Raw genomic sequence first — 26,618 nt, 5'->3', positions numbered from 1 at the left:
AATCCCATTTCGAAACTAAAAAAAAACAACCAAGGTCTAAATTGGTTTGCTCTATTTGCGTCGCACTAACTAGATGGTTATGCATGCGCTGCCACAAACTGGTAGCAAGACGTTAACTTGACAGGGAAGCAGAAACAGTTTTTATGCTAAATAAACGTTCCTTTTTTTATACTCACATAAAACAGGAGAAACACCACTCTTTAGATGGTCATAACTCACATGATTGATTGCAGGATGTCATCTTCAATCCGTGATGTGGAAGCAGCGGGACAGCAGGTGGATGCCACTGTATCCTCTCTCTCTCTGCTGCAGTGACCAGGCTGTGTGAATCAAACTGTGCTGCTGTCTGGTTTTACACTGACTCCTGTGATCCATCAGATTGTTTGACATGCTGTGTTTAGATAGGTATCCCGACCCCATTAAAGTTTAAAGAGGGTACACTTCGGAGGCAAAGGTGATTTGAGATATTACCTAATATAAATAAAACTTACAAATGTGGCTTTTGCAACCGTTGTGCTAACATAAAGGCATGTAAGCAAATCAGTGACTTTAAAACTCATAAAGTGTATGACATAAAAACATTAATTATAGTCTCTCTGAGCGTAAATCAGAAAACCTCATTTGGATTAGCCTACGGCTTTAAGCACTTTTAAAGTACCTAACACCAATCCAGACAGCTTTATGGTTGAAGGCCACAGCTTACCCAGGACTAAATTAAGACATTGATTTCAGTCCTTATTTGTAGTTGCTCTGAGGCATGTGATCCGGTGCTGTTTCTGTAAATGATTTTATACTGTTATAATATGTTCTTATAATTTTCTTTTTCTTTCTTCTTTTCTTCTATATTGTCTGTTTCTTATTTTTGTCCTCATCGTTTGTTCGTACTTTCAGACGACCTGTAGAGCCACCTGGCGGTTATATGTTGCATTTGACATTGGTATCGGCTTCATTCTCAGGTGTTTCCAATCATCTTGTGTATATTAAACTTCACACTTATGGTTAAACCCTGAATAAGACTATGTAACACAGCTGTATCTTAACATGCACCAGCATTGTCTTTGTTTTTAGAAGTTCACCATGAAATTTTAACCCTTTGCCAGAAGAGTGCCTCGAACCTTTCATCATCAAGCAAAACTGGCTCAACTTGACCCCATTTCATTTAGAGAGGGTCACACATCAATGATTGTGATTCCCAGTTGCCGTCACCATTTCTTTTCCATAGATGTTCCTTTAGTGTGAAATCATTTGAAAATGTAACGTGTGTGGGCTCAACCTGTACCGAGCTAGACCTGTATCGACCTGAACACTGATTTACACTGACTGTGGTTGGTTGTGTTTTGCTGCGAGCCGATGCTCGGTTTGATTGACAGCAGGTGTGTCTGGATGTGCCAGAATCATTAAAGGGACACTCACTCTCCTCAGGGTTCTCTGCATGCTGGCTGCTTCTGCTCCGGATGCTGAGTTCTAAAGGCAGAGTGGGCCTTCCTGAAGGCTGAAGTGTGTTGCCAGCTTAGTTCATGATTTTGGTTGAGAGACGATTGCCATCTGGCAGCGTGTGAAGCTGTCAACTGACTGTGAGGAAGCGAGCAACCTGTGAAACAGCGGGCCTTCGGCCTCGGAGAAGTGAGTTGACAGTGAGCTCTCGTTTCCCCTCTTTTTACAGTGAAACCTTTTTTCTGTGTTGAGTTCTTTTGCCTCTCAAAGTTATTTTTGCTCAATAATGCACTTTGAGCTCTGCACTGCAATAACATGATGCTGCCATACTGAATGCAGACAGGATGTGCAGTGTGATGGGTGCAATAACACAAATGATGTGCATACTTACTATAGAAATACAGTATATGAGCTGAGAGTTGTACACGTGTGGATGTGCATACAGAACATGTTTTTCGTAGTTTAAGTGCACTAGCTGGCTCCTGAACAAAAGGTTTCATATTCTATTATGTGTGTTACTTGACAGGCCTTATAAAGCAAAAGCAGCACAATCTGGTTGTCATTCCACTCATGACCAGCAGACAGCAGCGTAATCCCGCTCTTGTGGCTTTGCAGCATCTAAAGGAGAGATCAAACCTGTAAATGAGGATTCTTATAAGGGAACTAACTTCTAGGCATGACAGTAATATTAGGCGAGGTCTGGTCAGTGTTGCATGAAGCAAGTTTAGCAGTTTTGATCTGATCAAAAAGGTTTTGTCTCACACCTCAACCCGACTGCAGGATATATATCTTCAAATAGATCTCTGAATAATCCTCTTCACCCTTCCTCCATTCCTCTCGTTCTCCCTCTCATCCCCTTCCTTACCTATAACCAGCACCACCTGTACTCCAGCGCCCCACCCTCCATCCTCCTCTCTGCCAGATCCCACAGCAGACAGGAACTATGAAACAGCGAGCAGAATTTCACTCAGCCTGTGAACAGTGGGAGCCAACACACCCACTGAGCGTCCTCACCGTTCAAACCTTGAATTTATTGGGAGCTCGCAGCCTCTTTCATGTTTTACCACCATTTCAACAAAATGCCACGAGGCTAATTTTCAACAAGACTTAAGGGAGGAGAAGTCTTCCATTCTAGGGGATATTAGACAGTTGTGTGAACAGTTGCAGCAAGGTCAGACTTGCTGTTGAACCGATTAAACAATATGAAATACTTAGTGAAGGCTCTATTCCAGACACACATAAAGAGAGCATTGTGTTTTTGTTGTTTAGCCGTTACGGGTTCTTTTCACTTGCTCCCGTCTCCAAACTCTCTGCAATAACACTAATCCAATAATAAACCAAACTTCTGTAAGATGATAAGGGGACATCTGTGTCAGTTTATGCTGCAATCAGAGTGAAAACACAAACAGTGAAGTCGTTTTATTGGTTCAGCCCGGCACCACAAGTGAACGAAGAACGGCCTCTGTTGAGGACATGAATAATTCAGTTTATCCCAAAAACTATTTTCAACACGTCTAAACTCTGAGAGCAGGGGTCTGAAGGGGACACGACTGCATATATTGTACATCCTGCAGGCTACGTGTGACTGAGGCTCTGAAACGCTAACTAGCAGGACCAGCCCGCTGTGCAAGTGAGACGTCTGCAACGACAGAAACACTGAGCCTAATAACATCCGCTATTGTCCTGCTGCTTGGTAAAGAAGGACTGCACTCCCCATCAGAGTGTCTGTCTGTCTGTCTGTCTGTCTGTCTGTCTGTCTCATCATCTGAGGCAGTGGCACTCTTGGGTAAGGTATGTCAGTGTCCCTCCTCCCACACATGTTCAGTTCTGTAAACACACACACATGTAAATGCACACACGCACACTTACGAGTTGTTTTCAGACAGCTTCTTTTATTCTTTTGCCGTCCATAAAAAAACCCCAAAACAAATCTGTTTTAAATAACAATAATCTTCCAAAACAACATTAAAATGTATTTGTGTGAACGATATTTTTTGGTCTTTCAAGTCTTTCAACTTATGCTAGCTGTCTTCCATGTGTTGCGGAAGTTTTTTTTTCGCGGGCTGCAACTGTCTCCACATGGCCGGAGGAGGGACATGGGGAATAAATAAAGCTTTCGTCAAAAGGCCTGCTGGCCCTCGTCCCAGTTTGTCCTCTTCTTCCTCTCCTCAGTGTCCCTTCATGAGGCAGCAGAGTAAATTGACATCTTCGCTCGGGTTTTATACACTTGGACACCAGTGTGTGTGTATATACAGTATATGTGAATGAATGTACAGGATGTCAGCTTGTAGTTCAAGTGTCTTTTTCCAAGTGTGTGTGTACATGAGTCTCTCCCTCTCTGAGCGTCAGATCATCAGAGTTCGTCCCGCGAGGCTCGAGCTGCGGGGGGCGGCGAGTCTCCAGAGACGCTGTTCTGCGCCACGGTGCGGATGCTGCCCTGCTGCGCCGTCTTGCGGGCGTGCTGCCGGTCCCAGTCTGTGGCCACGGCCTCGTCGTCCCAGATGGTGGAGGTCTCCGTGTCGCTGATGTAGCCCGGCTCTCCGGTGTAGTGGGTGGGATAGATGAGCAGCGGCTCCACGGAGAAGGCCTTCAGGTCCCGCGGCTCATAGTGAGACATGAACGCGGTGCTGAGGAGGATCAGGGACACAAGGCGGGAGAGGGAAAGAGGGACGAAGACGTGATTAGTGATGTCGAAAAACGGCTATGAGAATTTCCCAGAGCCCAAAGTGATGTCTTGTGCCGTCCTTGTTGACATCTAGATATGCGATGCCAGTACTCTGTTATGTCTCTGACTGCTTTATACCAACGTGAAGAGAAAGGAAGGACTATTATGACTATCTATATCTTTTTAACTAGACGTTCTGGTGTCCATACTCAATGTACCGGATTTGAATTTCACCACTGACAGCAGATTTACAGGATGTCATATAGAGGAACAGGGTACCCTTCTTTCTGCAGCACAATTTAGTCACAATTTAGTCACGACAGGAATGTTTTGTATCTCTCGGTACACAATCACATGCTTTATATCAACAGTGGTGGAGGTGGTCTTTAGAGCCAGTTGAAACTTATTTATAACAGTGCTTCATATGTTGAAAGGTAACTAGGATCTACAGGTGTCAGATAAATGTAGTAGAATGAAAAGCACATTATTTCCCATTCAATTTCAATGGAGAGTTAATCAGCAACTATTTTTCGAGCATAAAAAAGACTCAATTATCTTGTTACAGCTTCTCAAATAGAACCTGATACTTTTCATATATGATATTTAACTGTTGGTCAGACACATTTGTAGACATCGCCTACAGTTCTGGATATTATAATGATCATTTTCAACTCTTTTTTGATGTTTTAGAGACCAAAGGAGGGAATCATTGGCATGAATGAAAACAATCGTTGCAGCCCTAAATAGAACAGAAGTATTATGGACCAAAAAAAACTGAACATACGGGTATTCAAGTAAAGTACAAGCACCAGGTACTTTACATCACAGTACACTACCGTGCATGATAAATCAAACTGGAAAAACATTGAATCCCAGCATTTCAAAATCCTCTTCACATCATCATATTGTGTCAAAATAAAAACAACACAAAGCTCTACTATCAGCCGCTCATCGTCAGCCTGCAGCTGGGCCAGAGGAGGAATAAAGGATCCAATCGCCTGTTTAAAGTCTGTCTGCATGAGGACAGGGAAACCCAGACGCCTTTATTACACTACAAACAAACAAACACACATTTTCCCCGCAAAGAGGCCTTCTTCACTGGGCTTACTGTCTTGTGTTTCTCTGCCCTTTAGAGCACAAACTGTCTCAGCATACGGCCTTCCTCTCCCTAAAAACAACATATGTGACATAATCTCAATTTAAACAGAGCACATAATCCCCTGCTGTTCATTTGTGTAACAAACAACACATTTTACATATTTTCCCAGCATTTCTGTCCATATTTCCTATTTCTTTCACTTTTGAACAAACTCACCTTCTCTCACTGTTTACCTAGTAATCTATACACTGCACACTGGATACACATCTCCATGTATTTATATAGTAACACACACACGCGCACACACACACACACACACGGTGTCCATCTCTACCCCACCCCCATGCTCAGCCTCTATCAATGGGAATCCTGTCCCCTTTTCCAACCAGCAGGAAGAGCCGTGCTGGCCCACATTCCTCAAAGAGAGAGAGAGAGAGAGGGAGAGGGAAGGGGGAGGAGAGGTGGGTGACACAGGGAGGGAGAAGGTGTGTAAAGAAAGTAAAAAGGTCTGTTGAGGGGAGTGAGGGAATGTTAAAAGAAATAAAAAATAAAAAAACAGAAATGAAGAATGAGAGGAGAGCCAAGAAAGACAGAGGGGCTGATTTAAAAAGGATGAGAAGATAAAGTAAAAAAGGGAAGGAGATGAGGCGGAGGTGGAACGGGGCACGGCAGGAATCCCCGAGCAGAAAAGAAAGAGAAAAGCGGGCATTGTGTGTGTGTGTGTGTGTGTGTGTGTGTGTGTTGTGCAAAGCCCCGTACCCACTGAACCCCATGAACAATCCATGCCCTGTGTGTGAGGGAGCACAGAAGAAGAAGAAGAAGAAGAAGAAGAAGAAGAAGAAGAAGAAGAAGAAGTGGGGGTGGTGCTGGAAAGAAAAAAGGGGCATAAGGAGGGAAAGAAAAAGGACATATAGGGAACTTGGAGTTGAACTGGATGGAGGTTGTGGTCTACCACACGAGAACAAACTACAAAACTACACCACTGTCTAAAAAGTCGCCAGCGAGCATGCATGTTTGTGTCTATGTATAGATAATTACTGTACAGCAGGTCCTTCAGTACGTCTGCGCTGGTTTATTGCCCTCGAGTCCGTTTTTGGGGCATGCACTGGATCCATACGCGCCTGACTGTGTTCTATAAATAAAGCTTTTACTTTTGCATCTTCATGTTTATTCTGAACGTGGATCACCTGATATAGAGCGCACCTGCGATCATCTATTTGTGGTCCTCAGTAAATATTGGTCTCTTCATAAACTAGAATGCTAAAAAGGTACTTTGTGTGTATTTGTGAACATTCTACTTCTTTTCGTAGCTTTGCGGGTTTCCTGCATCACATGCCTCAAATACAACTCCATGGCTTTGTATAGCATGTACACGTTATTCCTGTTGCGTTAAGTGAAGCACTGTAATTTAAAAGTCACAGAAAAAAAATAAAAATAAATAAAAAACGAAGTACAGACTGACTTTGGGTGTTTGTTGAACATGACGGGCAGGAACTCGTCGACAGGCAGCATCCTTGTGAAGGGTTTGGCAGCCAGCAGCTTCCTGGCTCCTTGCTGCGACAGCGCGTAGCCGAGCGTCCAATAGGAGTAGTCGGCCTTGACCAGGTTGTTCACACCGTCCACGGACTGCTCCGGCTGCTGCACCTGCATGCGCTTACGCCCCACGTAGCTGGAGACAGAAAGCAAACCTTTAGTTTTAAAAAACACTCATTAAGAAAAATGAATGAATTACCACCTCATGGTTATATGCCTCCGCAAACCAGTCAAGTTTGTGCATCGTATCCATGTCCGTCCAGAATACCATCACTTCGTAATGTTATCCTCATCCATAACTTGTGTATTTTCCCCTGTGTTCTCTGTTTGTCTCTCTGTGTTTTGTTTTGTCTGCGTTCGCTGGCATGGCCGCTCATTTTCGCGGCTCTGCTCATCGCCTCCACCTGTTTGCAATCAGCTAATCAAGCCCACCTGCCTCTTATCAGTTCACATATGCTGTATATCTACTCCCGCTTTCCGACCGCTAGTCACCAGATTGTGGATTGTTGTCCACAACGCCAGACCAAACTCCGTATCGTTGATTCCTAGTGTTTGCTTCCCAGTGTTTTCTTGAGTTCTGACCTTTTTTTTTTTTTTCTGTGCCTGAGAAAAACCTGGCTGACAGCTACGCCAACTTCCCACGCTTTCTTCCTTATCTGCCCACGCCAGCTTCATCACTGTCACTGTCTCTGCGGCTTGGGTTCTACTCCTGTTCTTAGCAATAATTAGCATAGAAAATCTTGAGTTATGGCCAAAAATTTGTTTTGTGAAGTCTCAGTAACCTTTGAACATCAAATTCTATTCAGTTCATCCTTGAGTGGACGTTTGTGCTATAGGTAATGAAATTCCCTCCAGGCGTTCCTTAGATAAATAACCCGAAAACACAATGCCTGCGGCCACAGCTGTCACCGACGTGGGGGAATAAAAACTATGAGTGTGTGGATGGTTGTGTGTTTTCTTACATGAGGTCCCAGTCCAGCTGGGTTTTGTCTATGTCATCTACGATGGCCTGGAGCCGTCGTTTGAACCGGGGTTCAAACCGCACGTCGTCCTCTAAAAGAAGAACCCTCTTGAGGCCGCGCTCCAACACCTGAGGGGAAGGAAACACAAACACACTCAACTTGATATGAAAGAATAACAGCTGAGGTTTTGCCAGCTGTCCAAATTGTTCCTTCTTTTTTTTTTTACATTATTCCTGCTGATGATTGTGCTGCGTTATTTATCTTATCTATAATATGCATTGCAAATTATAACAAAGAATACAAACTAGAGGTGGGGATACAGACTCTCTATTGAACTCCACAACCCTTATTCCCCATATCAGTGAATTGCTCTCACCTGTGTCCATATGGAGTGATGGCTGAGGAAGCAACCGATCTCCCCTCTGGTCAGTACTCGGCCTGAGTAAGGGTCCTTGTAGCCCGGCATCATCTCTATTCCTAGAGCCTGTAGCTGGGACGTATTGAGAGCCCTGAGAGAGACGGAGAAGGGAAATGTAGGAGTAGTAGTGGGGGAAAAGAAAGGTTTTCACATATGCAGCTGAGTCTGTCATCAGTGAAAACAGCTTCACTGCAAAACACAACACAGTCAAACTCAACAAGTTGCAGCAAGTAATACATTTCGTCAGACAAACGACGGCTGGAAGAAGGATTAAGACATTCTCAACGGTGGATTAAAGTAAGCGCGGAGGAGGGAAAGTAAGTCGAGGCTTTTGCTACAAACACCAAAGCTCCGTTTAGACAGGAGGTCTGGATATAGATGTCAGAAAGAAGCAGCGGCAGACGGGAGACCGGGCATCATTTTAAGCTGACGTTCAGAGAGCACGGTTAAAGGAGATTGCATGTTTCAGGCGTGCACACGATGAATCTCAGTTCATCGTGTGCACGCAGGGCTGTGTGACCTACTTTCCGTCAACTGCGTCCATCAGCGTGACGTGTAGACCCAGCGAAGACATCGTTTTCAACATCCTGGTTCTTCTGTCCAGCCGACGCTTCAGGTTGATCAGATAAACCTAGACATTTTAACAGAAAGACATTTTAACAGAAAAAAAAGACAGTTTTAATTAGCTCTGAAACCTCATTCTGTAAGTATATTCCTAATGGCATTTTGTCACGGTTTCTCTTTTTGGAACAGGAGAAGCATAATGCAACAGAAGTTAGGGGTCAGAGAGGTATGTGGTGAAGGAAAAGCCAAAGAGAGATGAAGAACTTGGAGACACAACGAAAGGCTACAAAAACAGGAAGTGGGAGTTGCTGATTAACAGTAAATATACAGAGAGACAGAAGTTGGAGAGCCCCCCGTTCCTCCAGGCAGAGCTCATAACTCACCTCATCGAAGCCCACGGTGTCCTGCGGGGCCGGCAGAGAGGACAGGTGCTCAGAGGGCTCGATGTCGTGATCAACTGTTGACAGAGCGAGGAGGGAGGAGAAAGGTTAAGGCAGCAAAAACAGGATTCGAAAATAACCAAACTTCCTCTGGATTCTGGCGGTTTATTTAATTTGCTTTATTTCTAATCTGAGCAGCGAGGGAGGCCAAAAGGAGGGAGAAAGTGAGGAGGAGGTGGGGGTAGGGTAAACAGAGAGAGGGAGGAGGAGACGGAGAGACGGTAGGGAGGAGGGGGTAGAGCAAAGGGATGAGGGGTTGACAGGTTGCAATCACGGCGGGTCGCAGAGGTCAAGAAGGAGAAGAAACAAACCTGGGAGGTGAAGTAATCATGGCGTGATGGATAGTAAAGCCACAACAGCTGGAAAGTGTGTGTGTGTGTGTGTGTGTGTGTATATGTGTGTGTGTGTGTGTGTGTGTGTGTGTGTGTGTTTGTGTTTGTGTGAACTCACTCAAAGCCTCCGTGATGGTGTGTATGAAACTCTCGCTCTCTTCTTCCACACTCTGCTGCGCTTTGAGAGGAACGGGCAGGAGGCCATAATGTTCCCTGTTACACACGTACATCTGCACACCTGGAACACAAACAGTAAATAAAACCTGTTGACCCAAATATTTCAAACAAACGTGCAAATTAGACCCCCCTCAGGTCCTCATACCTCGTCCCACATGCACTAGTGTCACACTAATGTCTACACGCTACACAAAAGCAAATAAATACTCCCACAGCAAACATAAACTGCCCGGTGGAGGCTCCTGTAAGTGTTGCTGTTAAAGCTTATCCAGTAAATGAAAGAGGAATATGGTTACATACATGGACAATGTTATACACAGTGGGGAAACAAAGTATCAGATGCTTTGTGAGGGATTGAAATACAATATGTTGCCCTCTGTAGACACCAAGATGTGGACTACACACATTTAGAGGTGAACTATATCAGTGTGTCTGTCCATCAAAACGGTCCCCTCTTTTAAAGCAGCATGCGCTGCAGTAAGAGGTTTCAATCATTGAGCATATTGCATTTATTAAATTGAATTTTTCAAAGATTCCTACTTTTTACATTTCAAATTAGTTAGTTTTAGTATAGTATGGTTTGAAATGTGTTTGTTTAAAGCTCGCGTAAGTGTTCCTGAAAAGTACAATTATTTACAAGTGATATAATAGTGAATTGCTAAAGTGTAGTGCAACAGTAACAAAAGAAGAGACACTTCATAAAGCCACAGTACTGACTTTAGCCACCATGAGCTATCGGTCATACCAGGACAAGCAAGTCTGTGGCCGTTTTATTGCTCATGACTCTGACATTTTATTTGGAAGAAGAATGCGTTCAAAAGTGAAATATTCTTATTTTAATGCTGTATATTTACTGTATATTTGTATATTTATATTGTACTATTATGCATTGTTGTCAGTCGGCTCTTTGTTTACATATCTGGTTCTGTTCATGTGAATGCTTTAATATGTTTGCTTTTCACTTTGTGGGGGAATGCCACACACTCTTGTTTTCTACGTAATGGAACGCTTAATGGCTCGGCTTGTTCCCTATGGATGATTACTCACGACAAACACACACATCTACAAACACTGGTATTGTTGCACAATCGAGACAAACACATGGATCCATTTTTCTCTGCATTCACTCATCTGCTGAATCTGACACATGTGCACAAAAATGGTAAAAAAAAAGAAAAGAAGAAAAAAAAAGCCCTCAGCAGAGCACACATGCGGGATAAAAAGCAGTTTGTAATAGACTACCGATAAATCAAAGAAGTCACAGACAGTCCTCAAAGAGCAGCAGCCATGTAGCAGCCCTGCTACAAATGTGGTAGTTTGTTGCGAGTTGAGTTTTTCACAACGGACCTGCTTGACGAGCCGAGAAAGCAAACACCATGATGTCATCGAATGCCCAGCTGTAGTCCGAGTGAGGAGGGTAGAAGGCCAGGTCCTTGCTGGATTCACGACGCAGGTCTATTAGGAAGGTGCTGTGCACCATGGGAACAGCGTAACAGCCGAGCCGCTTCCACTCCCGGATGGGCTGGTAGTCTGGGGTTCGCTTGTAGTAGCCCTGACAGAGAGGAGGGGGAGATGAAGAGGGGGATGAATCCAGCCGAGCGGTCGGACAGGCGTAGGAGATAAAGTCTAAACTGTACCTGTGGGGTGATGCCGCACCAGAAGTTGGAGTAGAGCGAGCGAGACTCTAACATGGGAGCAGCCACGGTCAGGTTTTCAGCCATCAGCAGGTTCAGCACGCGGGGGTTGGTCAACAGGTTGTCGCTGTCTACAAACTGAAGAGGGGAGAGTCACTCGTCTCAGCATGTAAAAGCCGAAGCTAAATCGGAGAGACTCGTGGTTTATCCTTAACAAATGGTAATTAATGAATTCATGATTCACAATCGCTGGCTCCTCCTTCACCAGCGGACTAGTAGCGTCCAATCATACTGATGCAGGTGTACAGCATGGTTACATTTTTTTACATTTTATTCATTTCTTTTATTATATTGAAGTTGTTTTATATTTTATATTGTTATTTATTTCTTATTTCATTTTATTTAGGTTGTATACTTGTATTTTATTATTCTAGTTTTTATTTTACACTATTTTAATACTATTACTGTCTTTATAGCTTTAAGTTCTATTGCATCATTTTATTGTCTAGTGTACATTGGTCTCAAGCTCTTGAATTATTAAGTTGCTGGGTTGCTTTTGTCTTTTCTTGTCCCGTCATATTTTTCGGCTCGTCAGTCATCTGTGAAGTACTTTGAACTGCACTAACCTGTATGAAAGGTGCTGCACGAATAAAAGTTTGATGGCTTGATTGATTTTAACCGGACACTTGTGTCACCATTACTTCACCAATGCGGTTTGCTGACGCAGCTCCCTCAACCGTACCGTACTCCTCCTTATGTGCTACACTTTTGATGTTGTTTGTTGAACTAAAACTAAACTGTATTGTTCACTTTATGTGTCTATTACAACTCTCCCAGCAGAATCTTTATTGCTGCTCGAATTCCTCAAGAGCTCCCTCACAGAGCCGAGCGAAAATAAACTCTATAAGCTTTTGCTAGGAATGGGACTGCATATTAAATAGTATCGAAGTCGTACTAGTATGTAGTCGGCCCATCGTTCCCTGGCGGCCTTCAGCGCCGCCTGTCTCAGCTTCATCACGTGGTTGAACCTTGAAGGAGGCCAGTGCTTCGGCCCCCACTCGTCCGTGTAGGACCTAATATAAAGACACAAGGTAGGTAATTAGTAATCACCATTATGTGAGAAAAAAAACGGAACAAATTAAGGATAGAATCTCAGTCTTTGAAGAGATGCTAATAAATGATTGCTCACTTGGGCTCCTCCATGGGCCTCCACTCCACGTAGTGGTAGACGCTCTGGGCTCCCTTCAGCCATTCTCTCAGCATAGCAGTGGTGTTGTCCACATTATGGTCTGTCGCCGCCCTGGAACACCAACAAAGACGAGACAGGGCGTCACGCGAATGAAGCACAGTCTTGAAACTAGCGCATCTGCTAAACACTTGAGACGTAAACCCCTGTCTCGTCCCAGAAACAAACATCGTGGCGTGTCAGGACCGTTTCTGGGAATGAGTCCGTTTGAAAAAAACGAGAAGCTGAGTCATGACATCCAGACAGCATGTTACGGTAGGAGACTTCCAGGCTTCCAAATTTATCCAATTACTCTCTTGATGTCCCAACAGGCAGCCGCAGTGTTGCAACGCTTCCTCGCTGCCTAATTAACTGCGCCGCTGGAGTGTGAGGAGCGTCCATCAAATTAACTCGCCCTGAAGTTTACATTTTGACTTAATCTGAATGCGAATATTGCTGTACTGTGTGTCAACAACTCGATACAGAACTATTGGACAGACAGATTAGACAGAATACCAGTATGTAAGCAAATGATGTCAGTGTGAAAGTTGCTGCCGCTGCGTATTTGTCACTCGTGCGGTTTGCACTCTACGTAGCTGTTTGGTAACCGAAAGATTTCCACTCCAGCTCTCAAAGCGGACTCACAGAAGACACTGCGACTACTGTAGGTGTGAGTGTGTATAAATAAATCCGTGCAAGAGAAATTAAAACGGTAACTGTATCACTGTGCAGTTCCCTATCACTTCTATATGAGTTTCAGAGAAATAAACGGCGCCCGTCTTTGCATTTAAATTGCCCTTTAAAAAAAGAAAGGCTGAAGCTTGTGCTTGAATGCGCGCACGCACACACACACACACACACACACACACACACACACACACACACACACACACAGTGTAATGGAGTTTTCCACTGCTTGCTGTAATATTTCTCGCTGTCCTCCATCCAAAATCACACCCAATTTTAGACTGGCTGGACAGAGATAGAAACGCACACACTTGTACTTGCAGCATGATAACAGTGTTCATACTCTACATTTACCCACAAATTGCAATTCAGAAACACCTGTTTTCACACAGATGCTTATACCACTAGAAAAACAAAAAATACAAACATGGAGAGAAAAAACGATCACACATAAACATGCACAGTCTTGCTTTGCACACGTGGATTAGTCAGAGAAGAGGCAGAGCCCTCTCGGGTTTGGAATTTCAATAATCTTCAGTCAGACAGATAAATATCATCACACATAACCAGCAGCTGTAGAGGAGCGGTGAGCCTGAAGGAGACACAGCGGTTAATAATTTGAATAGCATGTGTGTGTGTGTGTGTGTGTGTGTGTGTGTGTGTGTGTGTGTGCGTGTGCGTGCCTACACTTGCCGATGTGGGACAAAACATAAGGATGTTCATTTTTGTGTCCTGGGAATGTTGTTTTTACAGCAGAGTGGATGGTGATTTATCTGTTGCACAAGTGGTAGTTTACCATTTTAAATGTACCTGTTTACGTGTGTGTAAAAAAAAAAAAAAAGTCTGCAAGTACATGCATGTGTGTTTTTAGTGCTCAGCGGTCCACCAGAGTAATAATGGGGGAAGTTGCCGCTTGATGATCGGCTTTTGTTTTTTGTTTTTTTTGTCAGCGTGGGCTAAAAACACACTGGAACACCTGACTCGCAGGTAATGAGCACATGTGCACACACATTAAACATGTTTTTTCAACCGCTAAACTGCACATCGCTGGGGGAAATAAATGTGTTTCTACACGCCATCTTCCAATGACAGAGTCAGCTCCAGGCAGAGATTTAACAGGAGGGAACTTCTAATTTAACAATACATAATGCAGCATATATATATATATACACACTGTATATACACAAACAACAAGGAGTGCTGGAATAGAGGAGGGAGAAGGAGTGAAAAAGAGCAGCGTGTGTTTGAATCCCTTTATTTTACTGCTAAAACTAAAATGTCATCGTCAATAAACATTTATCATTTTGGTGAATTTCTCAAAGAGCTCAATAAAATCCCTCTAAAATTAATGATCAGAGACTAACTTTGTTTTTCAAATATCACATTAAAATGCTAATGACGCATTTTCTTTGGCTCACAAAAATCGGAAGGAATATAAAATCTCAGAAGAGTCCCTTTTGTACTTTCATACGCTCTTCTTGGCAGGACATATGCCTCGTGTGTCCTGGCAATCAGTCGGTGAAGGTTGAAGGTCTGCTAAAGAATAGAAAACTCCATGTCTCTGAACAATTTCTTCAATAAAAAAGGAGCTTTTGCCAATAAAAGAGAAGCATTAACCCAATTGTGTTATGGAGATTCTCAGGCTAAGATGTAAAGCACAGAGAGCGAAACAAAGAAAGGCTTCTGTGCCTCTGCTACATGTTTGATCAGGCGAAGAAAACAGCATCGAGTAAAATTCATCTTTGCTTCTAGACGTGCCTCACTTTGCGTCTTCGATGACTTCTACGGAGTCATCCTCTCCTCAATTTCCTTTCATTTCAGATACGCTTGTCCTTCCTCCTCTACCTTCAGGCGAGATAACCCACCCTGGATGAACTGTACTGTGCTGTGACCTCGGTGCCAAAGAGGCTTCGCAGTTTCCTGCCAAATACTTCAGCTGTGTGAAGCTGATGCCTGTGAAACGACAGGATCATGAATATTTGATCAAACTGTGGGGATGCATCCGCATCCAGCAACATATCCTGGATGTCTGTGACCATATTGAAATGGATATTTGAGGTGGTTATATTATGCATCTCTGCAAAAAGATACAATATGGGCTCCCTCCTCACCCCTCCTCACCTCTAGAGCTCTCTCTCTTTCTCTTCTCCCGCTGCGTCTCCTCTTGCTTGTTTTGAAGTTCACAGTAAATTGCAGCCTCATTAATCCGCTGCCTGCAGCTTTGAGGTTGGGCGTCCTCTCCCCTCTTTCTGTCTTTATGACCCATCATCTGGACACCACATGTCTCCCCAGAACTCACCTTCACGCCCCACCACTCCCTCTATCGCTTCATTCCAGGTCCATTTAAGCTGATTTTTTGATACTCAAGCTATTTGGTTTGTTTACTGCAGCAATCCTGCAGTTAAACGTAAGCGTTGGTCACATCTGCATCTCCATCACCTACAGCAATGTGATCATCAAGCCACTTCATCACTCTCTCTGGCTCTCTCTCCCTCCCACCTTTTTTTTTTTTTTTTAGGGTTATCCACTGCAGGAGTGTGTCAGGTAACAGGGAAAGTGTCAGGCAGGAGAGGGCTGACATCTGGCCTTAAACACAGAGGCTTGTCTCAGAGACTGGCCGTTTAGGTAAACACAGGTCTGAACCGATCCAGCAGACCAGTGTCCGCTGACTGTTGATTAAATAAACAATCTAATATCATTGCCAATAATGACTGGGTGCTGCATGTAATTAAGAAGCAAGAAAGCCTCTTTCAGACCAGAGCGTAGATGCCTTTAAAACAAAATAACTATGCCAGTGTGTGTGTGTGTGTGTGTGTGTGTGTGTGTGTGTGTGTGTGTGTGTGTGTGTGTGTGTGTGTGTGTGTGTGAGGCTGACGTGGCTGCAGGCCTCTTGATGACCTTGCAGGGCACTGAGGAAAGAGGAGGGGTTGGTTGGACGGCTGGAGAGATGGAGGTGAAAGGGAAATTCCTCATGACTCTAAGGGTCAACAACAAGTAGCCGGAACCGGAGGGCTTGCACTGAAGTGTAATATTCAGTATTCATATTCAAGACTGGGGAAAATATATTCATCATGGTTAGATATCAAGGGAAGCCAGTGTTCACTGTTGGTAGGAGACGGAATGAGTAGGAGCCGCCAGCGCTGCATTTTGCAATTCACTACCCTGACCCACAGTCTCCCATAAGGTGCAGTACAGGAAACGGAGACAGGACTTCCAGATGAGGAGTCATTAATTACAAAACAAAAGCGTTTGTGTTTTTTGGGCCCAAGCATAGAGCACCAGGACAGGCTTCTCTGACCCTAAGCTATGTGGCCATTTGGTATCAGCAGGGAGAAAAGGTGTCTCAAAGTATGTTAACACTGATGCAATGTGATCTCATGGGATGGCATATTTGTTTTTAAATTTGAATATCTCCAATCTAGTATTGCCTGCAGTTCTGGGCTTTTTTTTGCAGTCATCATGAGAGCAAGCCTCTTCTAGTTAATTTCCATTCGCTCTGAAATATTAGCTGGCTGCCATGTCCTTTTTTTTGGACCAAAACCCTAAATATTGGTTCTAAAGCACGTTGAGCCCGTTGCTCTTTGTTTTCCCTCCACGTCAATGACGAGTATTTAACTGTTTTAATGAAACAAATGGACACAAGCTAACTGTTTACAGTGTAGACACCCAAAAAAAAACAACAGTCATGAAGTCAGATGGAAGAGGTGAGTTGTTGGGAAAGAGGGAGGAAATGGGGGGGGGGGGGAGCACAGTGGTTAAGCAGTAAAATTGATGACACACACACACACACACAGAGACAGATGGATGGTGCTAAAATTATATTTCCTCTATGAAAACATGGGCACCAGACTTCCTCATGAATACTCTCTGTTCTTGAAGCCATTGCTCTGAACACTTTCCCTCACTGACGAACCGCTTCATCCTCCCGCTCATTCTCTTTTTCTCTTTACTTCTCCAATATTTCTCGTTCCACATCCAGGCCTCTCCCTCTCCAGATGAGAGCGCTCATACCAAGATGCCATTGTGTTTAAAGTGTTCGCCAATTCTATTATTGCCGTGCTGCCAAGCTCTGACAATAATGCTGGAAGTGAGCTAGTGCACACGGGGCATCTGAGCAACAATTCACAGTCTAGCCAGGAACAGACATTTTCAGAGAGAGAGAGAAGAGAAGAGAAGAGAAGAGAAGAGAAGAGAAGAGAAGAGAGAGAGAGAGAGAGAGAGAGAGAGAGAGCGCTTTAAAAAAAAGCTCAGGAATTAGAAAGTCACTTCTCTTTGTTTACTGAGACTTGATTGAACAGATATGTCTGGTCGACAGGAACAACTTTCCCATGAATGCCTTCCTGCTACAGGGCCGAGAGGATTGGGCTGCACTGTTGGCAGGTACACCGTCGTCAGCTGCACCTCCTCAGCTCTACAGAGAGTTTGTTGATTTGAGGCTCAGTGAAAGGCTGGCAAAGATTAGGCTCTGAAGTCACTGTGTTTGGAAAATGGACATTGGGCCACTTAGTAATTCCTACTATTAACACCATCATTACGTGTGAAATTTCTGTATTTCCACTGATACCCTGCAGCATTAGTAATAAAAGACACTCTCGAGTTAGACTGAACGCCCATTTCAAAGTGCTTTATGTCTTTTTCACACCAGAACAGTTAGAACACATCAATGCATTCTCCACAGACCACCAAATATGTATTAATCCACTGCTGAAAATAGTCCCAAACAGATGCAAAGCTTGCTCCTGTTTGAGTAGCGTTTGCTAAAAGCTACAGTGCCCTGCTGTTTTAGGAAATCATTCAGCCTGCTTTTTTTTGGGGCTGGAAGGCAGTAATGGACTTAAGGCAGAAAGTGAGGGGAAGTTGAAATAGTATAGTAATATTAGGGCTGCCCTCGACCAAAGAAATTCGCAGTAGACTAATCTACTAGATGATTTTATCGCCGTATCTGTAAAACTGACAATCACACAAATCCACTAAGAGGAGGGCAGTAAAATAGACCAGAATGTTAACTTTATTTGGTCCTTATTTCATTGTATTTATTTACTTCATTAAAGTAGTTCTTTTTCAGTAGTAACATTCCACTGTCCAACGCAACACAGACATGTTTGATATGGATGGAACTTACTCCAGATGTAGTTGCATTACCTGAGAAAAGCGACAGCTGACTTTCTCACAGCTGGGAGCCGCTGCCAGATGTGCTCCGACTACTTCATCTGAAGACATGCGAGACTCAAATTATACTAGTCGTGTCTGTAAATGAGCGGTTGGCTTTGATGTCAAATGTTCTGTAAAATGTTCCGGACATGGCTGGCTTTCTAAGTTTGTATATGGTGTGTGTGCAATGTCAGGTTTGTTTTTAAAGCAAACTGTGCTCTAGTCCAGAAAGAAGATACAAGCATCTCCCTCTGCTCCAGTGTGTTTGTGTCATTACCAGCTGCTTATCTGGGAAATATCACTCTGCCTTTCTGGAGATTACACCAAATACCTGAGCAGATGTTAAAAGACCTTTTTTAGTTTCCCACGGATTGGATGTGGCTGCAAAATACGACTCCTCAGGTGACACTGATTGGGAGGTCAGAGATGATTGCGATCCGTTACTCCACATATGGAGGATCTGGCTCGCCGTGGGCCTTGTGAGGTAACTGGGAAAGTGAATGGAAAACAGGGGCCGAGCCAGAGGAGCAGAGCAGAAACACACACAACCATCATGTGTGTTATAGCATTCAAACACACACACACACACACACACACACACACACACACACACACACACACACACACACAGCCACATGAGAGACATGCATGCTCGCACATTCGTACCCACACTTGCACCAGAACAATGAAGATAATCAAACCCACTCACCTTACTACAGAGTGCCAGCACTGTGATCTAATCCATACTGACACACACCAAAAGCATATGCTGCTAATCATTCACAAACGCCCATTTTAACACACTATAGCCCGTCCCAATTCTGATAATTTATTCCATACACTTGGATAAACTGCTCTCCTAAAACTAGGAACAATCTGTCCTTCACTGGTGTGTTCCCACAGAGGAATGGAGCCTGAGGTAACACACCTGGCACAGGGAAACACCTACGGCCACGATCCAACGCCACAAAACTGATAACCCTTTTAAGTTTGTGTGATTCTTTCCATTTTTTTTCCAGTTCTAATATATATGTCAGTCAGAGGGAGTGAAAATAAGCAACAATATATTTGCTCAGTAAATAACAGATAACACAAAGCCAAACACACCTCGGAGCACCTCGTGCATGCTCAAGCTTTCCATGCATCGTTATGTTTTTAATAGACAAATCATAGACCGATGTATATTTTCTATAGTTACATGTGTGTGGAAATACTATTACAGACAACCTGTTCCTTATGATTGCACATTTTTGATTAATTACAAAATAATTGCTAATGGAGATATTGATGACTTGATCTTATTATGTACACACCTTATTAACTGTGTCAATTGTCCGGTGCCACCCTGATTGCAGCTGTGAGTTGAAAAGCGTATTTGCTAAGCCCATCTATTAAAGGTTTTTTCATTTTTTGCAAAGCAGTGTGCCTTGGTATTTTTTGGTACGGACTTATTGATCACAAAGCTCAGAGCAAGTCAAATCTCTGTCTTTTTGGTCTTGTGATCCACATGATTGAGGACATTTAAACCTGCAACAAAGCTCAGCTGCAACTTTTTAACTTTACACACATTTGTTTATCCTTCAAATTTCGCACATTTTTCATGCTTGTCCCACAACAAAATGATCCATCTTCAAATATTAAACAGAAATTGTTGAATTATATCTATAAGAGATTATTTATAGGTAAAAGTTCTCTGAAAAGTTCCAGCAGTTAACCAGAGAGACACCCAGGACACCCATTTAAGTGTCCCATTAGGGTGCGGACATGTCCTGCTTCAAAAGGGCTCTTAAAAAGTCAGGTCGCTATAAAGCTCAACACTGCCGTCAGCATACATTGTACAGTCAAAAAGTGCTTTACTCAGCATTCAAGTATGTTTCATGGTCCATTTATTGCTGTGAAACTCAGTGCACTTGTCAAGATAACTTGAATTTTGTTCATGCCATATCAAATGCTTGAGAGAATCTGGATGGTACGGAGTATCCAATAATCTCACATCTATCACCTCATGACACGAGAGTAGAAACAGGATACTATCACATAAAACTCCTCTCAGTGTCTGACAGGAGCTGCAGCATGCACAGTATTCAGGGCACATCTGTCACTGAGGTTTTCAGCCTCCATGTATTTGGGCAACTGTGGAAAATTCTTTACTTATAGAGTCACATCGTACCTTTGGGTGCATCAGGATTTATAGTGGTTGTACAATGATATATATATATATAGTCGGTTATTAAAGGTTAACAAGTGGAAAATTCATACCACAAATCCCCATCCCTGCATTGTCTATCATTATAAAGTACAATGATAGTCATAAATATGGAATAAGTGGTCGTATGATGAATTAGTAAATAAACATGACATTATGAAAAGCGAAAAAGCCAGTCATGCGGAGAAGGCCGATGATGTCAGCGCTCAGACATCCTCTTTATGGATCAGTCCACAAATCATCGACTCGACACCCAGCGCAACACCTGGGAAAGCACTTCCCCACAATGAACACAGCCGGCGGGCAGCAAGGGGCAGGCGGCCAACAGCCAGCCAGCAGTGTGAGGAGCAAAACAATAATAGGCCGGCTTTAACATGCAGAGAGAGTTGTCCGCCTAAAATCTTAAAGCAAACACAAAGTTCACAGCTTATGAAATCCTCTTATGATTTACTTTGAAGAGGCTGACTAAAAATAGTAACTCCAGTAAAAAAAACAAAAAAAACTCATCTGTTAGCTGGCAAACGATAAAAGCTGTTGAATTCTTAACTCCACCTCTCACTCATTAGGAGTCCAGTTAGCTCTGGGATGCTATGAGGAACTATGTAGCCTTGGTTGCATATCATCCATCCTTCTATCCCCTTCTCAGTGTTTTCATGTCACTCTCCAATGTTATACATTTAAGGTATTTGGTTAGCTTAGCACAAAAGCTGGAGTCTCTACTGGCTGTCTGGCCACCAAAACCCCCTGTAAAACCACACCATGGCAGTTTTACACTTAGTTTTTTTTGTACAAGACATAACAAACAAGCTAATAATTAGTGAACTTTAGCGGTGCTAGTAAGTAGATAGCTAGCCAGGCTAGCAGACCGTTTCCAGTATTTAGCTAACCTGCTGCTGGCTTTAGCTTCTTACACCCTGGACAACCTAAACGTAACCTTTTACTTTAGCCGTCACATACGTTCAAGAGTTAAGGAGCAGTGGGTTGTTGTAAACGTCCCGGGGAACAACCTGGGGTTCAGAGTCTCGCTCAAGGACACTCATACATGCGGACAAGGATCCTTGTGGAGCCTAGGAACAAACCTTGTGATTAAAGGACGGCCCGCTCTAACCCCCAGAGTTTCTTCAGCTTTCACTGGCCAGGTTATTAACCTCTCTTGCCAACAACATGGATAGTCTTTTAGTGCTGTTCTGATAGGACAGAAGAAACAGCAACACAAAGAGTACTCGTGGTCAAGCTATGTGGGAATGTGGATTAACCAACCTGCTAAATGCCCTCTGGGTAATTTCCCAACATTGTTGACCACCTTCTCTCGGCCCGCCCCCCTCTTTCTCTAATGCCCCGCATTCTTTCATTCTTTTAACAGCAGTGTGTGAGTCTTTCTCGCCGCTCTGCCACCTCTCTGTCAGACCTGCAACCACTTGCAGAAGGAAGACTTGTAAAGGCAAATTTTACTGACCAAACTGTCAGCGTGAGTCAGGGGCTGAAGCAACAGGGCGTGATGATGACCTGGGTGATCATAGCAGATGATCATGTGAACAGGTCCAAACTGGATGCTTTGGTCCTCCGAACAGCCTCAGACCAGCAAAAGCCTGTCTACATATTTGGAAACATGCATGATTTTGTCATCTAACCAGGTTGTTAAGCTGTTTAAGACTCTTTATAGCTGCAGTTACCTTTGAAAACCATTGAATCAACTGCGTCAAGTGATTCCTCGACTCTGATTTTCTTCAGGCGCGGTGGAATCTTGCAAATCCCACATTTGTTATTGCAAATCTTGTATGAAACTGGTAATACCAGACTGTCGAAATAATTTCGGCTGTGAAACTATGAATTAAGTTTAAAACTCTGTATTATGATCGTACTGCAATGCAAATACAAGCTTTTCTACCATGACGCACAAAACAATAGAATTGTAGAGTAGATTGTCCCGGATCAATGTTTTGAATCAGGTTTGTTCCGCCGTATTGTGAACTGCATTTTCCCCAAGACCAGAGAGGGAAATGTATATAACTTTTCTAACCGCAGAACGTTCTGCTACTGTGTATCCCCATAAACTTTCTTAAAGTTTAAACTATAATGCATGCACATTCACACAGATGCAGCACAACCAAAACGCAACATGTCCCTGCTCCCATTTGGAGCAGAATCTAGAGCTGGGGTCCTGCTGCTGCTGCTGCTGCTGCTACACTATTAAGTGTCTCTCCTCTTTTATCTCCACCCCGATTATTATGTTTAATCATCTACATCCTTCTTCTCTACTCCTCCTTGCTCTGTCTCCCTTGGATTGCATGTTTGGAATGAGTAGTGGGAAGGAATAACAATCCCCTGTTCGGCTCAGGCCTGAAGCACCAGAGAGGAACAAGTGGGAGGAACATTGTGTCCCCGCACAAAAACCGGGGCTTCACAGCCTCTCACTGTATAGCTTCCCCAGAACTCTGCGTCTAATCTGTCCGCCATCTATCCAGACAAGCTGTTGATCGTAGTGAAGTGGAGGTTCCTGGCTGCTTTACGGGTAATGATGGTGTGTAGAGTACAAACGCAAAGCTCTTGGCTCTAATCCAGCTGGAGACCCTCGTCTCACATCTTCCCCCTCGCTCTATTTTCCTCTACTGAAGCATCAAAAAATGTCATAAGACAGGTTTTCAATAGTAGGAATGTTAAATCTTCTTGAAGTAAAATGTCACTGGATTTGCTTTGGTCCTTTACTACTTCTCTTCTCTTTTGAAACTAGTTTTTCTGATGTCATATTGCACCCACTTACTGCTCTTTCACACACTGTGAAAGGCTATAATGTGGATTTAATGTTTAAGTGAGATTGAATCACAATTTGGCATTTATTGGGTGGTTTGGCTTACATGTTGGGCAGTAATGATGATGACAAAAAGAAACAAAAGAGGCGCAGAGCTGCGTGAGCTAATGTGGAGTACTTTTCTTCACCAAATTAACCACAAAAAGCCAATTAAGTTTTTCATACTGAGAAAAGTCCTCACTCGAACATAACTTGAGATGTTTTAAGTATTCCAATTGTCTTTTTCTTCAAATGTATCACTCCCACAGAAACAAATCAGCACCACATGCTACAGCGACCCTCTTCAGTGTTTTTTTATTTTCATTTGATCCATTTAACGGCTTCTTGGACGACCCTCATGCTGCAAACATCAACATCTCAATGTGCTAAATAGGCTCCTATGTGTGTTCACTAATAATCTTACTGGATTTGAAGCACAGTACATTATAAACTCTTCTACAAACATCAGAAGACTTTATGGCAGTCGGGCCACAGTAGTGGAAAGATTAGGCTCTGCTGTGGCTGTTGAATATAAATTAAATAAACAGCCCTGTGTCAGGCTGATGACGACTAGGACCGTATATGTGTGATTATGTGTCCTCATTCTCTCACGCCAGGGACACTTTGCTGTTACGACCAACACACTTGGACTTATCTGCTTCAAATATACACTGTGATTCTTTTTTTTGCACTGACTGAAGGGCGGAGAGATGCCACTCATAACTGATGGGGGGGGGGGAAGTTAAACCGCTCACAAAGCCATGCTAGCTCAGTCACTCAGCTCCAGAGAGACGGGCCCCTTCCTCTCTCTCTGTATTGAGTTTCTCCAGGGTGCAATTATGTGTGTGTTTTGGTGAGGGTCTCTCTGAATTAGGAACAGACAGCCTCTCTGCAAACAAAAGTGAGGCATTCAGCAAAGGAAAGGGTGGAAAATGAAGCACAAGAATGCCAGCCGGAGTGCAACAGGGTCATTAGGAGGGGTGAGGGGGGGGCATTACAAACGTCCACCACCAGAGCTGACTGTTATGTCTTCAACCTCACATTCTTCATATCTGCACTTTGATGATAAACCTGCCTCCATTCCAAATCTCTTAGATTCTGTGTGATTTTTTATCAGATCTGCCTGCATAACCCTCATCCAGACCACATTTTACGCATAACTTCCCGAAACTCTCACTCACACACACACACACACACACACACACACACACACACACACACACACACACACACACACACACACAAGCACACCCCTCCCCAATCCTGCTGTCAGACCAACTCAATGTCTCCTTTCATCCCCTCACCTGCAGGGTGCCTCTTTGATAACTTTATATTGTCTCACTCTGCTCCTATGAGACCAAACAGGACCCTACCTTGTGAGAGGCCCCCCCAATTCATACCTGGTAGCCCTGCTGTTTTTAAAGCCCCGTTTCCGCAGGTTTGTGCTAAATCAGACGAGAGGGGGGGGGGTGATTAAGGGTTAAGCCTAACCCAACATGCACAGCAGCCCTTTCATCTTCTCCCACAGCGTGCAATTTGGAAGCTGGCAGACACGCGAGGTAAGTGCATCGTAAAACGCAGCAACAGGTCTGCGAACCGATACTGACGATCTGTTGTTATAATTAACTCGGACACACGCTGCGTCCCCATTAAGCGCAACTCCACTGCAGAATATGTCCTCTGAAAGCACTTGCATTTGAAACTATGGACACAATGATGGGTATAACTCCTAAAGAACAGTTGCAGAAATCTTTGCACAACATTAGTTAGACAAAAAACAACAACAGTTATCTCCATCCCACACATATAGCCTCTACTGCATCCCAGTTTGTGTCTCTCACCAGATCGCTATGCGCTCCTTCGGGTACTCCAGCCTCTCGATGCAGCCCAGGTAATGTGGCAGGCTGTGCGCTGCGTTACGCGCCACAATGGCGATCATAACTTTTGGCTTCAGCAGGGAGGACTCGGGCTTCATCTGCTCCTGCACCAGCGTCTCCAGCTCGGACACGCCGCCGGGCACCACAGCGGCCAGCAGCGCCCACAGCACACCGACTCCTAGGGCCCCGACCGCCCGCATCTTCGCTTCCAGGATTCCGCCGTGAGTCGCCCGACCTGGAAACTGGACCTGGACCTGGAGTCCTGAGGCTGAGCGGAGAGGGTGGAGAGAGTGAGCGAGGCAAGGGGAGTGAGCGAGGGAGTCACGGTGGGAGGGGTGGGGAGCGAGAGAGGAAGGGAGGTGAGGCTGGGGGATAGGCTGGGTGGAGGGTTAAGCCCTCCTACACCCGCACACACGGCTGCTGCTGCTGCTGCAGCTCTGGAGGCTCTTCCCCCTTTTTAATGAAAAATAGTGCAAAAATAATAAAAACAAAATGTCTCATGGACACACAAACCACTAATTATTCAGTTTCTGTGCTGGATGGTGAACGGAGCTTTCTGTCAGTGCTTTCATTCAATATTTGTCAACAAAATGTGAAGGACACCGTGTTCTAAACTCATCATTACCCATGATGCCTGATGTCTGCAGCCTGTTAGGTATGTTTCTCCTTAATTCTCCTGCTTCCTGCTCGTGTCTGTTTTCCATGCCTTCGCCCCTTGACATCATCTTGGATGCTGCAGAGCAATGACATCAACTGTCTGCCAGACTGCTGCACTTTAAAAAAAAAAAAAAACATCAACTTAATATTAAGTATTAGCAAAACAGCAGTAGTTACAGCAACAAAAGTATATTTTAAATTGCATTTAGGAGTTTCATTTTACTTTAACCTCCCTATTTATCATCTATAAGCAGTAAATGTATACAAACACATTGCAATATAGTTATAATATAAAGTGCATAAATATTGCATTTTAAGTATATAAGGTTTTGGAGATGCGTGCTTTTCACAGGACAGTGACAATAGGATATTCCTTAATTACGGGAATGTGTTTTCTTTGGTATTTTTGATTCAACAAAAGACTGTATGATCTAAAATATGGAGAAATACTGTAAATTGCCACTAACCAAGACAGGTGAGACAATCCAAAATGAAAGATATAAAATAACATAAGTACAAATATGGGAAGAAATATCAATTTTCCTCCTTGCAGAACAAAAATCTAATTTCAGAACTAACAGTTTGCATGAATTTACTGATAATATCAACAGTATCTGGAAAAAAAGTTTATTGAGGGCAAAAACTCTGTGGCATAAAACCATCCAATAAAACGCTGAACGGTCATGGCACCGAAACCAAACTTTTAAGCAGTGCATTTCAAAAAAGAATGTTCCAAACCAATATGACACCGTGACAAAAACATTTAATC

At 43.6% G+C, this 26,618-nt stretch overlaps 1 protein-coding gene across 1 annotated transcript; it reads right to left on the bottom strand.

The window, feature by feature from the left end:
- Window positions 1-2,838: 2,838 nt before the first annotated feature.
- colgalt2b (collagen beta(1-O)galactosyltransferase 2b) lies at window positions 2,839-25,435 on the bottom strand. Its single transcript, XM_068726008.1, has 12 exons — window positions 25,157-25,435; window positions 12,448-12,558; window positions 12,214-12,331; window positions 11,262-11,396; window positions 10,972-11,176; window positions 9,566-9,685; window positions 9,059-9,132; window positions 8,636-8,742; window positions 8,070-8,202; window positions 7,694-7,821; window positions 6,661-6,867; window positions 2,839-4,061 (listed from the first exon to the last, which is right to left on the bottom strand). Exons 1-12 carry the CDS (start codon window positions 25,390-25,392, stop codon window positions 3,788-3,790), a joined length of 1,848 nt encoding a protein of 615 aa, XP_068582109.1. The 5' UTR covers window positions 25,393-25,435; the 3' UTR covers window positions 2,839-3,787.
- Window positions 25,436-26,618: the final 1,183 nt, after the last annotated feature.

The sequence above is a fragment of the Cebidichthys violaceus genome, unplaced genomic scaffold (assembly GCF_023349555.1).
Source record: "Cebidichthys violaceus isolate CVI_PGR_0920_01 unplaced genomic scaffold, fCebVio1.0.p SCAF_37, whole genome shotgun sequence".
NCBI classification, from domain to species: Eukaryota; Metazoa; Chordata; class Actinopteri; order Perciformes; family Stichaeidae; genus Cebidichthys; species Cebidichthys violaceus.
Note: the sequence above shows the minus strand (reverse complement) of the source record. Positions and strands in the feature narration are given on the sequence as shown.